General features: G+C 67.0%; 1 protein-coding gene across 2 annotated transcripts; it reads left to right on the forward strand.

The window, feature by feature from the left end:
- Positions 1 to 503: 503 nt before the first annotated feature.
- LLGL1 (LLGL scribble cell polarity complex component 1) lies at positions 504 to 12,491 on the forward strand. 2 transcript variants are annotated; one of them, XM_056503380.1, is made up of 23 exons: positions 504 to 796; positions 3,352 to 3,449; positions 5,473 to 5,554; positions 5,638 to 5,753; positions 6,186 to 6,344; positions 6,424 to 6,586; positions 6,674 to 6,809; positions 6,902 to 6,956; positions 7,032 to 7,189; positions 7,264 to 7,481; positions 7,584 to 7,651; positions 7,940 to 8,093; positions 8,473 to 8,577; positions 8,773 to 9,065; positions 9,138 to 9,291; positions 9,366 to 9,519; positions 9,601 to 9,884; positions 10,104 to 10,368; positions 10,463 to 10,577; positions 10,668 to 10,762; positions 10,869 to 10,992; positions 11,065 to 11,144; positions 11,329 to 12,491. In XM_056503380.1, exons 1-22 carry the CDS (start codon positions 716 to 718, stop codon positions 11,141 to 11,143), a joined length of 3,156 nt encoding a protein of 1,051 aa, XP_056359355.1. In that variant the 5' UTR covers positions 504 to 715; the 3' UTR covers position 11,144; positions 11,329 to 12,491. The 2 variants fall into 2 exon arrangements, with proteins under 2 accessions (XP_056359355.1, XP_056359354.1); XM_056503379.1 differs by having other exon boundaries at positions 577 to 796; positions 5,638 to 5,768.
- Positions 12,492 to 12,578: the final 87 nt, after the last annotated feature.

Here is a 12,578-nt window from a genome sequence, read left to right on the forward strand (position 1 = left end):
GCAGGCTGCTCCCCCTCCTACCTGGGGATGATGCCGTGGGGGGAGTGGGGAACAACATTCCCGGAGCCCTGGTGGGAATAATGAGTCGCCAGCCGGGAATGAGCCTCGAATGCTAATTCTGGGGCCCGGCAGGATGCTCCGGGCCCAGTAGCCGGGGCGCCGCCATGTTGATGCACCCCATGGCTGTGGGGCACATGATGAGATCCTAAATCCACGGCACCCCGTGTTTGCGGGGCTTTGCGACCACGATGACCGGGCTTGGGGTGTCCTCACTGTCCCTCACCATGCCCACGAGGAGGAAAAACACCGAAAGAAGAAGATTTAAAAAATAATAGAAATAAATCCAGCGCAGAGGGCGTTGAGTTGCACGACTACATCTCCCATCGGCAGCGGCGGCGGAGCAGGCGCATCACGGGTGGGCGGGGCCGCGGCGCGCGGCGCGCGTTGCCGCGCGGTGATTGGCGGGCGGAGCTGTCAGTCAGGGTTCCGCCCCGCCCCCACCGCGGCGGTGCCTGCCCGGGCTCGGCGGGCGCGCGCACCGGGACCCCGCACCGGCACCGGGGACCCCGCACCGGCACCGCGCCCCCTGCCGGCCCCGCCCCGCGCCGCTCCCCGGCCCCGCCACCGCCACCGCCGCCCCGGGACCGGCCCCGGGACCGCCGGCCGCGCCCGCCCCGCCCGGTACCGCGCCACCGCCGCCGCCGCCGGCCCAACCATGATGAAGTTTCGGTTCCGGCGGCAGGGTGCCGACCCGCACCGCGACCGCATCCGCCACGACCTCTTCGCCTTCAGCAAGGTGCGTCTGGGGCGAGCGACGGGCGCGGCGATGGATCCCGGGGGGCGGCGACCACCGGGAGGCACCGGGGGTGCCGGGCAGGGTGCGGCGTGCGGGCAGCCCCCCGGTGGCGCGGGGCTCCGGTACCCCGGCGGGATGCTGCCCGCGGGGAGGCGAGCAGCGTGCGGGGCACCGCCCCCCGGGACCGGCTGAACCCCCGCGGGAGCCGCGCACCGGGACCTCCCCGCTCCCGGGGAAGGGGCACGCAGAAAGGGCAGGGCTGCCTGGCCCGGGGACCCCGGGAGTCGCTGCTGGGCCGCCCCGGGAGGATGCACCCCCGGGAGTGGGTACCGGGAGCCCCGGGTGCGGGATGCGCCCCAGGGTGCGGAGCGAGGGGGCTACGCTCCGCCCCGTGCGGTGCAGGGGGTCACTCCGGGAGAGGATGAACCCCCTCACCAGCCCCTCTTGGGAGGGGTTCCCTGGAATGCCCCGATTCCCGTGCTCCCCGTGTCCCGTGGATTGCCCAGGCCTCACTCACGGGCGTTTTGGGGTGACCCATGGTCCCGCACCCTGTCTGGCCTTGGAGCATCCCTGGCTGCATCTCCCCTGCGGGGTTCAGCCCCTCACCCCAGTCTCCGCAGGGGTGGGATACTGGGGAGCTGGACCCTCTGTGTCAGCAGGAAAGGCTGTGGCAGCGACCCTCTGGGCTTGGGGTTCCTTGGCACCCCAAAGATGTGATTCTGGGGGCACATGAGAGGTCAGTGCTTGCCCCTGTCCTCCCTCGAGTTTTCCCACTTGCCCCCCTCATCTGAGGCGGGAGAGACCCCCAAGCTCATCAAACAACCCTGGTGCGACTCCACAAGCTCTGGGGTGCCAGAGCCTTCCCTCGGGACATCGGGCTGTGCCAGCGGGTGCCCAGCTGGGACTTGGTGCCTTGTCCCAGAGCCGCCATGGCGTTAGGACCACCCTTCTGCCGTGGAAACACTGGCAGTGGCCCCTGGATGAGCCCAAGCCATCAGTCCATCCTTCGGCAGCATCCTGGCACTGCTGTGGGATACTTGCCCAACTCATGTTGGGGATGGTGCCGTGCACCGGAGGGCCCCCCGGGCTGTCCCACAGCGGGACCGGGCTGCGAGGTGTCGGGATGTGCCATGGTGAGGGGTCAGAGCCAGCTCCCACTGCCCAGCACGGCCCCGGCCCCCAGCTCACTGCCGGGGTGCAAGGCTCAGCCCAGCCAGAGCCCCGCTGTTTTTGGGGAGCACAGTCCCGCGGCCGGATCCTGCCCGAACGAGTGCCCAGGGTGGGTTTGTGCCAGTGGGATGTCCTGGGGGGAGACTGAGGAGAGCCCAGCTCTGGGGCCGCTGGCTGCCCACCTGCCTCCCATTAACGGTTGTTTTTCCTGCCGAGCTCCAGATCCGCCTGGGATTTGCTGTAATTTGGCCGGGAGCGCGCCTTGGCCGGCCGGCACTGCCTGCCGGATGCGGCCCCGCTGCGGGCGGGAGCGGGGGCTGCGGGTGGGGGGCTGAGCCGGGTCCCCCTTTGGGATCGGGAGTGCTGGGGAACTGGGACAGCACTTTTTGGGGAATCTTTGTCGGTGTCACCGTGTTGGTTTCTGGCCTAAAGCATCCCTGTGGTGTCCCTGTGCTGCTGCTGTCCCAGCTCCTTCCTCCAGCACGACGTGCATCCCGGGGCATTCAGTACGACCCTACGTGGGTCGGCACCCACGAGCATCCACTTCCTCGCCCCTTGGACGTGTTGGGAGCCACTGGGATGTGCCGGCTCGCCTTGGATGGGCGGGGGACGCTTTCACGCTGCTGAAGGTGTCCCCTGGGAGGGGAGCAGGAGCTGGGGTGACAGCGGCTGCCGCCGGCGGGTGCGGAAAGCCGCCCCGCTGCGCCTCTCTGGGATGCCCCAGACAAAGGGAGCAGGTCAGGATCCGGCCAGTCTGGCTCCGTATCGTCTGATCGCGCCGTCGCTGCTCAGCCGAGCTGCCCTCGGGAGCCCTGCGGTCCCCTGGCCGCGGGCCGGGGCGGTGGGTGCCCCCCGCGTCCCCCCGCTGCCGGGGCAGCCCCTCCCCAGCCGGCGAGCCCGGGCACGCCGAATGGCCGGGACTTCCTTGGGAAGGTGCCCGCGGGCCACACGCGGCTCCGGCGGGGACGGCGCTGGCAGGTCCCGCTCGCCTGGTTCTGCCGCCCGCTGATGTCGCACTGGGGCTCCGGTCACCTCTCCTGGGGTGTCCTCACCTCGGGGGTTTAGAGCAGGGGGGTCCCATCCCCAAAGTGCTGGCGGGTGGTGGGACAGCGTGTTCAAGGTCAGACCTACCGCGGCCCCTGGTGTAGCTGTTGGGCTGGGTTTTGGGGTGCTGGGTGGCAACTGGGTGAGGAGTGATGTCCCCCTTCCCCAGGGCCGTCCTTGGTGGCACTGGGGGACAGAGCAGCATCTTCTCTGTCCCCCGTGGCAGGGGTGATGCTCAGGCTGGTGCAGGATCGGAGCTGTGGGGGTGAGGGGCGGCTGTGGAAAGTTTGGGGGTGTCAGAGCTTGGGGGTCCCGCTCTGACCTGCCTGTCCCCATGGCAGACGGTGGAGCACGGCTTCCCCAGCCAGCCCAGCGCCCTGGCCTACGACCCCGTGCTGCGTGTGATGGCCATCGGCACCAAGGCGGGAGCCGTCAAGCTGTATCCTTTTCCTCCCCCATGAGCAGGAGGTAAGGACCTCCGGGACCCTCCTGCACTCCCTCCTCTGGCTGTCCCCATCCCGGGGAATGCTTGGAGACGTGGCCGTGCTGCTCCTGGCCCATCCGGCAGCCCCCACTCGGCTGACGTCCATCGCTCCGTCCAGCTGTGCTGCAGCTGGCCCGGGCGGCGAGGGGGCGGCTGGAGAAACCCCCACCTCGCCCAAAACGCCGGGAGGAGGGGGGCAAAGGGGCTCGGCCGTCCGTGGGGGCGCATCCCGAGTGGGGGGTCCTCACTGCTGTTACCCCGCTTATCCCGGGGGGGCTCCTGTCCGTCCATCCTCATCCCCGCAGCCCTCGGGGGGGCACAGGGGGCCGCGGTGGGCGCGGAGCCCGGTCCCGGGTGGGGGGCCGAAGCGGGGGGGACGCGGAGCGGGGCCGGCCGGGCTTTGTTGGCGGCAGCGTGCAGGGAGACTTCAGAGGGACTGCTGGCGAGCGGCCAGCGCTGGATGCGGCCCGGGCTCGGGGGGCCCCGCGCCGCAGGAATGCGGGCTGGGGGCGCGGGGGCGGCTGCGCCCGCAGCGGGGTCGGGGCGTGGGGGGCGGCCGCGCTCCCCATCCCCCAGGCCGGCGGCTCGCTGCCTCCAGAGCACAAAGATGGCGTGTTTTGTTCTGCCGGGGCCGCCCGGGTGCCAGCCCGGCCGCGACGTCGCCGGCCGCCCCACTCGCCCGCCCCACTCGCCAGCCCGGCCCCGGTGCTGGTCCCAGCTGAGCGCCTCCCCGCTCCCGGCACCGCGGGGATGAGGTTGCGGTGCCCTGAACATCCTCAACGGGGATGGTTTTGGGGTGGTACCCAGCGTGGTACCCCGTGCCTATACGGCCCCGCTCTGGCTGCCGCCAAAAAGATGCTTCTGGAGGTTGGGAAGCTGGGGCCGGGCGAGGCAGCAGCCGGAGCTGGCCTGACTGGCGTTACTGGTTAGTGGGGGCACCCCTGCGTGCTCCCCGGCCGGGCTGGGGGATCCACTTGCAGACAGCCTGGAATTGAGGGGCAGCCAGCTCCTGGGGAGTCTTCTGGGGCAGCTGGGGGTCCCTGTGTTTGGACCCACATCGCATGCTGGTGACACTGCTGTGCCTGAGCCACTTGCCCTGAGGGCTCTCAGCTTGTGGCGCTATTTTGGGTGGGGAAAGACCCCAGAATGAGTAAGGATGGATGGCATCCCCCATCCATGTAGCACCGAGAGCCCTCTGCGTGCTCCCTGCTTCATTCCCATGCCTTGTTTCCTGCTCTCCCCAAAACTCCGTGGCTGTCACCTGGCTCTGCCGGCTCAGCTGTGCCCAGCACTGCCAGACAGCTCCTGCCTGTCCGGCCGGGCAGAGCTGCTGGGCTGGTTCCCTGTGCCGGGGGCGCCAGAAGGTGGCCAGGGGCAAGGACCCCCAGCACATGGCATGCCCAGATGTGACAGCGCTGGTGACACTGGGCTGGGGGGGAGCAGCTGGCCGGGTGTGGGGGTGCTGGGGATGCCAGACCGGGGTGCTCCGTGCCGTGCTGGAGCCACTGCGCGGGTCCTGCCGCGGTTCCTGCCGAGCGGCGTCACCGAAGGAGCCGGGACCAGTCGGGTGAGTGAGGCTGTGCCGGCGCATGCCGAACCCCACCCCGGCACTGCCGGTGCCTCTCGCACACCCACCCCAGCTGTGCCTGTTGGCCGCAGCCTGACCTGGGACAGCCCGGTGGGAGGTGGCTGGTGGATCCCAGCCTGACCTGCGGTGTCCCAGCTGGAGGTGCTTGGTGGATCCCAGGCTGATTCACAGTGTCGTGGTTGGTGGCTTGGTGGATCCTGGATAGGGGTGGTGTTTGCAAGGCTGGCTCTGGCATGGATGCTCTGCCAGGAATGCTCTGCCCTGAGGACAGGGGGCTAAACTGGTGTTTGCAGGCAGAACTGTGTCCTGAGGGAGTTCGGAGGGTCCTGAGTTTTGCTGGGGAAGAGGTGGGGGGCCCTACCCTCGTTGTTTCTTTGACGGCCCCCCCAGATATGGTGCACCAGGTGTGGAGCTGACAGGCCTGCACAAGGAGACAGCTACTGTCACACAGCTGCACTTCCTTCCCGGCCAGGTACGTGGGTGATGCAGTGGGGAGGAACCTGGCTGCAGCCCCCCAGCACCTCACATGCCCCACTGTCATCCCCCCATCCCCAGGGCTGGCTCCTGTCGCTGCTGGATGACAACACGCTGCACCTGTGGGAGGTGTGCCAGAAGGATGGCTGCTCCCACCTGGAGGAGACCCGCAGCTTCGGCCTCCCGGGCCGCCCAGGGTCCGGCAGCGCTAAGTACTTGCCTGGGGGGATTGGAGTTGGAGCCGCTCCCCCGCGGGGCTGCGGCCGCAGTGATGCTGCTGCCAGCTGGGAACTGGGAACTGGGAATGGTGCGGGGGAGCAGCCGGCCTGCGAGGGAGGGAGGGAGGGATGCTGGCCAAGCTCCTCTCCGTGATGGTGTTTTCCCCACTGAGACGCTCCTCTGATCCCAGCTGAGATGCTGAGTGCAGGGAATAGCTCTGGGGTTTTTATGGTGCTGGCAGGGCCCGGGGGTGATTAATGGCTCTAATTGCTGTCAGCACTGAGGCTGTCCTTGTCCTCCTGAATTCATGGAGATGGGAATGAAGGAGTGGAGCAGGAAAGGTGTGGGGTCTCTTTGATGCTCCCCCAGACCCAACACAGTGTTGAGGCAGCCTCTGTTCCCTCCCCCAGCTGCTCCCCTGGCATCACACGGGTGACAGTGGTCCTGCCGATGGCTGCTGGTGCCATGGTCTGCCTGGGCACTGAGGGTGGTGCCGTGTACTTTGTCACCCTGCCCACCTTGACGCTGCTGGAGGACAAAACCCTCTTCCCAGATGAGATCCTGCAGAGGTGAGAGCCCTGCAGGCCCCATGCCCCATGCCCAGCACCCCCAGCCCACCTCTGACCCCCTGTGTGTGTCCCCCCGCAGCGTCCCCGATGAGTACCGCTGCGGGAAGGCGCTGGGGCCCGTGGAATCCATCCAGGAGCACCCACGCAGCGGCAGCCAGCTCCTGATCGGCTACAGCCGGGGGCTGGTGGTCCTGTGGGAGCAGAGCACTCGTGCTGTCCAGCATCTCTTCCTGGGGAACCAGGTACTGGGGCTGGCCTGGGGCTGGTGGGGCTGTGGCCCTGTGTGTGTGTCCCCATCCAAGTGCTGAGCCCCCCGTGTGTCCCCACAGCAGCTGGAGAGCCTGGCCTGGGAGCAGAGCGGGAAGAGCATCGTCAGCTCCCACAGCGATGGGGGGTACATGGTGTGGGCAGTGAGCGGCACCGGCCAGAGGACCCAGCAGCCTGCCATGTCCACCATCCCCTACGGTACAGGATGGGGGTCTGGGGGGCTCTGGGGTTTGGAGCTGATCCTGCTCCATCCCAGTGCTACAACCACAGTGTTGGTGTGCTTCTTTCAGGGCCGTTCCCTTGCAAAGCCATCAGCAAAATCCTCTGGCGAACCTGCGAGTCAGGGTAGGTGGGTGGGACATGGGCACAGGGGGAAGTTGGGGGTCCAGGGTCTGATGGCAGCTGCCTCATCCCACACAGGAACCCGTTCATCATCTTCAGTGGGGGGATGCCACGGGCCAGCTACGGTGACAGGCACTGTGTCAGCGTGCTGCAGGGCCAGACCCTGGCCACGCTCGACTTCACCTCCCGGGTCATTGACTTCTTCACAGTGCAGAGCGCAGAGGTGCCCGAGGGAGGTATGTCCTCACCTTGGGGAGTGGGTGATGGTGTGGGGATCTCCACGTGCAGCAGCCATCTCCCCCCTCCCCAGGCTTTGAGAACCCCCGAGCCCTCGTGGTGCTGGTGGAGGAGGAGCTGGTGGCCATCGACCTGCAGACGCCAGGCTGGCCCACCATCCCTGCCCCGTACCTGGCACCTCTGCACTCCTCTGCCATCACCTGCTCCTGCCATGTCTCCAACGTGCCCCTCAAGCTCTGGGAGAGGATCGTCAGTGTGGGCGAGCAGCAGAGCCCCCGGCAATCCTCTGTGGTCAGTGATGGGGGTGGTGGGGAGGGGTCCAGCTGAGCCCCTTCCAGCATGGCCCAGAGGGCTTCATCCCTTCCTCTATCCCTTCTCCATCCCTCCCTCTAGGCTTGGCCCATTGATGGGGGAAAGAACCTGGCCCAGGAGCCCATGCAGCGGGGGCTTCTCCTCACTGGGTGAGTGTGCTGGCAGCAGGGAGGGGGACTGGGAAACCCAAAATGTGTGGGGTACACATCCACACCCATTCCTGCAGTGGGGCAGTGGGATGGGATGGGATGGTGGTGGCATCCACTCCCTCTTCTCGAGTGGGCTGCCCCTGCTTGTTCTGGCTGTGCATGAGTGTGCCACCCGCTGTGCTGTCCCCCGCTGTCCCCCCCTCTGGCATGGTGGCTGCCAGCACAGAGGCAGCTCTTGTTAGCTGGGCAGATGTTGGGGCCCTGTGCTGACAGGACCCCCCCACCCAGGCACGAGGACGGCACGGTGCGGTTCTGGGACGCCTCGGGGGTCTCCCTGAAGCCCCTCTACAAGCTGGGCACCGCCAACATCTTCCAGACAGACTGTGAGCACAACGACAGCCTCAACCAGGCGGGCGAGGAGGAGTGGCCTCCGTTCCGCAAGGTGAGGTCCCCTGGGCAGGGCGACACTGCCATGGACCTCAGCACCCTCCCGGCTCTGCCAGCGCCGGAGGGGGCAGACCCAGAGCTGGGCACGGGGGGTGCACCTGCCGGAGCCATCCCGGCTGCGCCCCGGGGACGTGTCCCCCGGCTCGGGGCACAGCTGCTGTGTGACGCACTGTGGGGACACAAGGGACGCTTGTCTGGGTCTGCCCCAGCTTGGGGGAAACAGCCAGGGGGTGCGTGGGGACAGGCTTTTCCTGGGCGTGGTGCCCAGAGTGTGCCGTGTGCCACGGCGGGTGGAGGGATGTGGGGGTGCAGGGGGGCTGCCCCTCAGCTGTGTGCGGGGGCCTGGCTGTCCCTTCAGCTGTGCCCTCCCGCAGGTGGGCTGCTTTGATCCCTACAGCGATGACCCGCGCCTGGGCGTGCAGAAGATTGCGCTCTGCAAGTACACGGCCAAGATGGTGGTGGCTGGCACGGCGGGGCAGGTAAGGTGGCAAGGACAGAGCAGGGCCTGCTGAGCACCTCTTGGCGTACCCACAGCATGAGGGGGGCTACAGACCCTGCAGACCCTCGTGGTTGTCCTTGAAGGGCTCCTACCCTGGGTTAGCCCTGGCTGTGCAGTGGGCTGGCCGTCTGGGGGAGGGTCCAGTGTGTCCCCCTGTCTGTGCTTGTCCCTGCAGGTGTTGGTGATGGAGCTGAGCGACGAGAAGTCAGAGCATGCAGTCAGCGTGGCCACCGTGGATCTGCTGCAGGACCGTGAGGGCTTCACCTGGAAGGGCCACGACCGGCTGGCCCCCCGGAACGGGCCCCTCCATTTCCCCCCAGGCTTCCAGCCCAGCGTGCTGGTGCAGTGCGTGCCCCCCGCCGCCGTCACCGCCGTCACCCTCCACTCCGAGTGGAACCTCGTGGCCTTCGGCACCAGCCACGGCTTTGGGCTCTTCGACTACTACCGGCGCAACCCCGTGCTGGCCAGGTATGGGGGCACCTCGGTGCTGGGCACCCCTGGAGTGACATGGCGGGTGCTGAGCAGCGTGGGTGTCCGCAGGTGTACGCTGCACCCCAACGACTCGCTGGCCATGGAGGGGCCCCTGTCCCGCGTGAAGTCCCTCAAGAAGTCGCTGCGCCAGTCCTTCCGCCGCATCCGCAAGAGCCGCGTGTCGGGCAAGAAGAGGCTCAACGCCAGCAGCCCCTCCAGCAAGGTGGGCTGGGAGCGGGGGCCGCCGTGGCAGCTGCTGTCCCCAGCGAGCAGGGACTGACCCGTGTCCCTCCGCAGGTGCAGGAGGCCAACGCGCAGCTGGCGGAGCAGGCGGGGCCCCCCGAGGTGGAGATGACGCCGGTGCAGCGGCGCATCGAGCCTCGCTCCGCCGACGATTCGCTCTCGGGGGTCGTGCGGTGCCTCTACTTTGCCGACACCTTCCTCCGTGACGGTGAGACCCCCGTCCCTCCCTGGGAAAGCCCCCAAGCTGGGTCAGTGGGGAGGGGGTTCTGACACTGCTGCACCCCCACAGCCGCCCACCACGGCCCCACCATGTGGGCAGGGACCAACTCCGGGTCGGTGTTCGCCTATGCCCTGGAGGTGCCGTCGCAGGAGAAGTTCTCGGAGCGGGCGGTGGAGGCGGTGCTGGGGAAGGAGATCCAGCTGATGCACCGGGCGCCGGTGGTGGCCATTGCGGTGCTGGACGGGCGGGGGAACCCCCTGCCCGAGCCGTACGAGGTGTCTCGGGACCTCGCCAAGGCCCCTGACATGCAGGGCAGCCACTCCATGCTCATCTCCTCCGAGGAACAGTTCAAGGTGAGTGCAGGGCTCTGCGTCCCACTGTGGTAGAGATGGGACACAAAATGTCCTGTGCCCTCTTTGGATGTCCTCATTACGCAGGGACTGGAGGTGACAAGTCAGGTTTTGGGGGCACTCCTATGCCTGTTCTAGGGTGGTGAATCCAGGGGGAGGGTGCCCCCCTAAACCCTGCAGGTTTCTGTTCTCCCCTGAGCTCAGCTCCTCCTGCCCCCCCAGGTGTTCACGCTGCCCAAAGTGAGTGCCAAGACCAAGTTCAAGCTGACAGCACACGAGGGCTGCCGGGTGCGGAAGGTGGCCCTGGTGAGCCTGGCCAGTGCTGGCTCTGAGGAGCGGCTGGAAAACTGCCTGGCCTGCCTCACCAACCTGGGGGACATCCACATCTTCACCGTGCCCAGCCTGCGGCCCCAGGTCCACTACAGCTGCATCCGTAAGGAGGACATCAGTGGCATTGCCTCCTGTGTCTTCACCAAGCATGGCCAAGGTGAGGCCACCAGGTGACATCTGTGTCCATGGGATGCTGACCTCACCTGCAGCACTCTGGGGGATTCCTGAGGCTCGTTGTTGTCCCCCCGTAGGTTTCTACTTAATTTCACCATCTGAGTTCGAGCGCTTCTCGCTGAGCGCCAGGAATGTGACGGAGCCACTGTGCAGGCTGGAGGTCACCCGGCTCCAGGACACCTCCTGCCTCAGGTGGGTGTGGGGGGCTTTGCTGTGTGGAACCTCTGTACACCCACCCCATGACCCCGGTTCTGGCCATAACTTCTCCCTGTTTCCTTCCAGCAACAGCTCAACGGTGACACCGAAGCTGCCCCAGGCGAACGGCACCCACGTCCCGCGCAGCTCCGAGGGCCAGCACTCGCCTTCGGACAGCGACCGTGAGTGACCACTCTGTCCCTGCACTCACACTGGTCACACAGCCCTGCTCCAAGCCTGCCTCTGTGCCCTGCCTGTCCCCAACCCTTCTGTGCCATGACTCCCCAGGGTCCCCTGTGGAGCACCCGGCTGCCTTCTCGCCCGGCCCCATCGACTCCCCCAACAGCAGCATGGAGAACCCGCTGGACATCACCGGGGACATCACCGTGGAGGAAGTGAAGGATTTCCTGGCGTGAGTGGGGTGGGAATGGGGTGAGCGGTGCTGAGGGGCTGTGGCAGTGCCTCTCACCCTGCTCTGCCCCAGGTCCTCAGAGGAAGCAGAGCAGAACCTGAGGAACGCCAGCGAGGACGAGGCGCGGCCCACGGGCATCCTCATCAAGTGAGGTCTGTGAGGGGCTGGTGGTCCTTGGGGTGGGAGTGGGCTTTGGAGCTGTGCAGTGCCCTGGCTTCCTGATCCTTTATGGGAGGATGGAGTTATGATCCTGGGGGCTTGTAGAGGAGGAGGGGATCAGGGGAAATGCCTGTCCTGACCCCACCACCTCCTTCTGAGGAGCTGCCTCGCCCACAGGCATCGCCAGCCTCCTTGACCCGTCTCAGTGCTCGGATTCCCGGGATGCGCGACCCGACTGGACCCCCGCGCCCCTCCCCTTGTAACGTAGCCTCGCCTCCTCTCTAACACCGCGCCGGCCGCGCCCCGGCTCCGGCACTCCCGCACACCTCCCGCCCGGCCGCCGGCCCCGTGCCCCCCTGGCCCCCGAGCCAGCGCCGTGGGCCACAAACTCTTCCCGGGGAAGATAAGTTCCTGTTTTTATACACGGTGGAGTGTCACTGTCCCCACTGCTCCAGAGCCCCCTTCCTGGGGGATGCTGCTGCTTCCCCGGCTCCACGGGGAGGGCTGGGGCTTTTGGACCCCCCCCTTGTCCCCCAATTTTGGTCCCTTGGGGCAGTGGGGGGGTCAGAAGCCCCTGGGCACGGCCCCCCCCATACCCTGGTCTGTGTTTACATGCCCGGCTCCCTGCAGTTTACAGCCCTGTTCCCTGCCTGCCAGGAGGCTCTGGCTGCCACACAGGGACTGTCCCCAGGGATCCCCTGGCTCCCAGGTGGGCAGCAGAGGCCTCGAGCAGCCCGAGGAGGGGCACGCTGGGGGGTCACAGGTGGCCTTTTTCTCTTAGTGGCTTCTCCAAGGGCTATTCTCCAGGTTGGGCTCTGAGCCTGCTGCTCTTTTCTGACACTAATTCCTGCCACAGGGTGGGTTTGGGATGGGATCACGCTGTGGAATTACACACCGACTCCTGGTTCGTGTTGGTGCTGGGGGAGGGCAGATGGGGCTGCCCCAGCCCCCTCCTGCCCCAGGCTGGGCTGCCCCACCCTGGGGGTCTCACTGTGCCAAATCCCCCCTGAGCTCCGAGCTTGGCCTCGTCCTCCTGTGGGGCTGTGGTGGCGCCGGCTCTGTCCCCTGGCCCACGGTGGCTGTTCCCACGGGGCTCAGCTGGCCCTGCCCCTCTCCTTGTGGGGAGCTGTGGCCCCCCGGGCTCTCCTGCGGTACGTGTGTGGCTGGGGGGGTTCGGGCTCTGTTGCTGCCGGCCGAGGCCGGGGCTGTAGCGTCCCTGGTAGAACCCCCCTCCCACCCCCAACCTCTTTTTTTTTTTTTTTTTTTTTTTTGCTAAGATGAATTTAGCATTGTTTAGTTATTAAAAATACTGGTTTTTAATATTGAAAATAAAGCATTTAATATCAACTGCCTAGGCTGCAGGTGTTTGCTGAGCCTTGGAGCCAGGTGAGTGCTGGGGTTCCCCTGAGCTGCAGAGGGGCACGATC

This window comes from Oenanthe melanoleuca, chromosome 14, assembly GCF_029582105.1.
Source record: "Oenanthe melanoleuca isolate GR-GAL-2019-014 chromosome 14, OMel1.0, whole genome shotgun sequence".
In the NCBI taxonomy this organism is placed as follows: domain Eukaryota; kingdom Metazoa; phylum Chordata; class Aves; order Passeriformes; family Muscicapidae; genus Oenanthe; species Oenanthe melanoleuca.

Bases quoted from the DNA above. Each gene is read 5' to 3' on its own strand.
- LLGL1 (XM_056503379.1), top strand. From the start codon at position 716: ATGATGAAGTTTCGGTTCCGGCGGCAGGGTGCCGACCCGCACCGCGAC. The intron at 3,450-5,472 runs GTATCCTTTTCC...CGGCCCCCCCAG, and splicing joins AAGGCGGGAGCCGTCAAGCT to ATATGGTGCACCAGGTGTGG. The intron at 5,555-5,637 runs GTACGTGGGTGA...CCCCATCCCCAG, and splicing joins TGCACTTCCTTCCCGGCCAG to GGCTGGCTCCTGTCGCTGCT.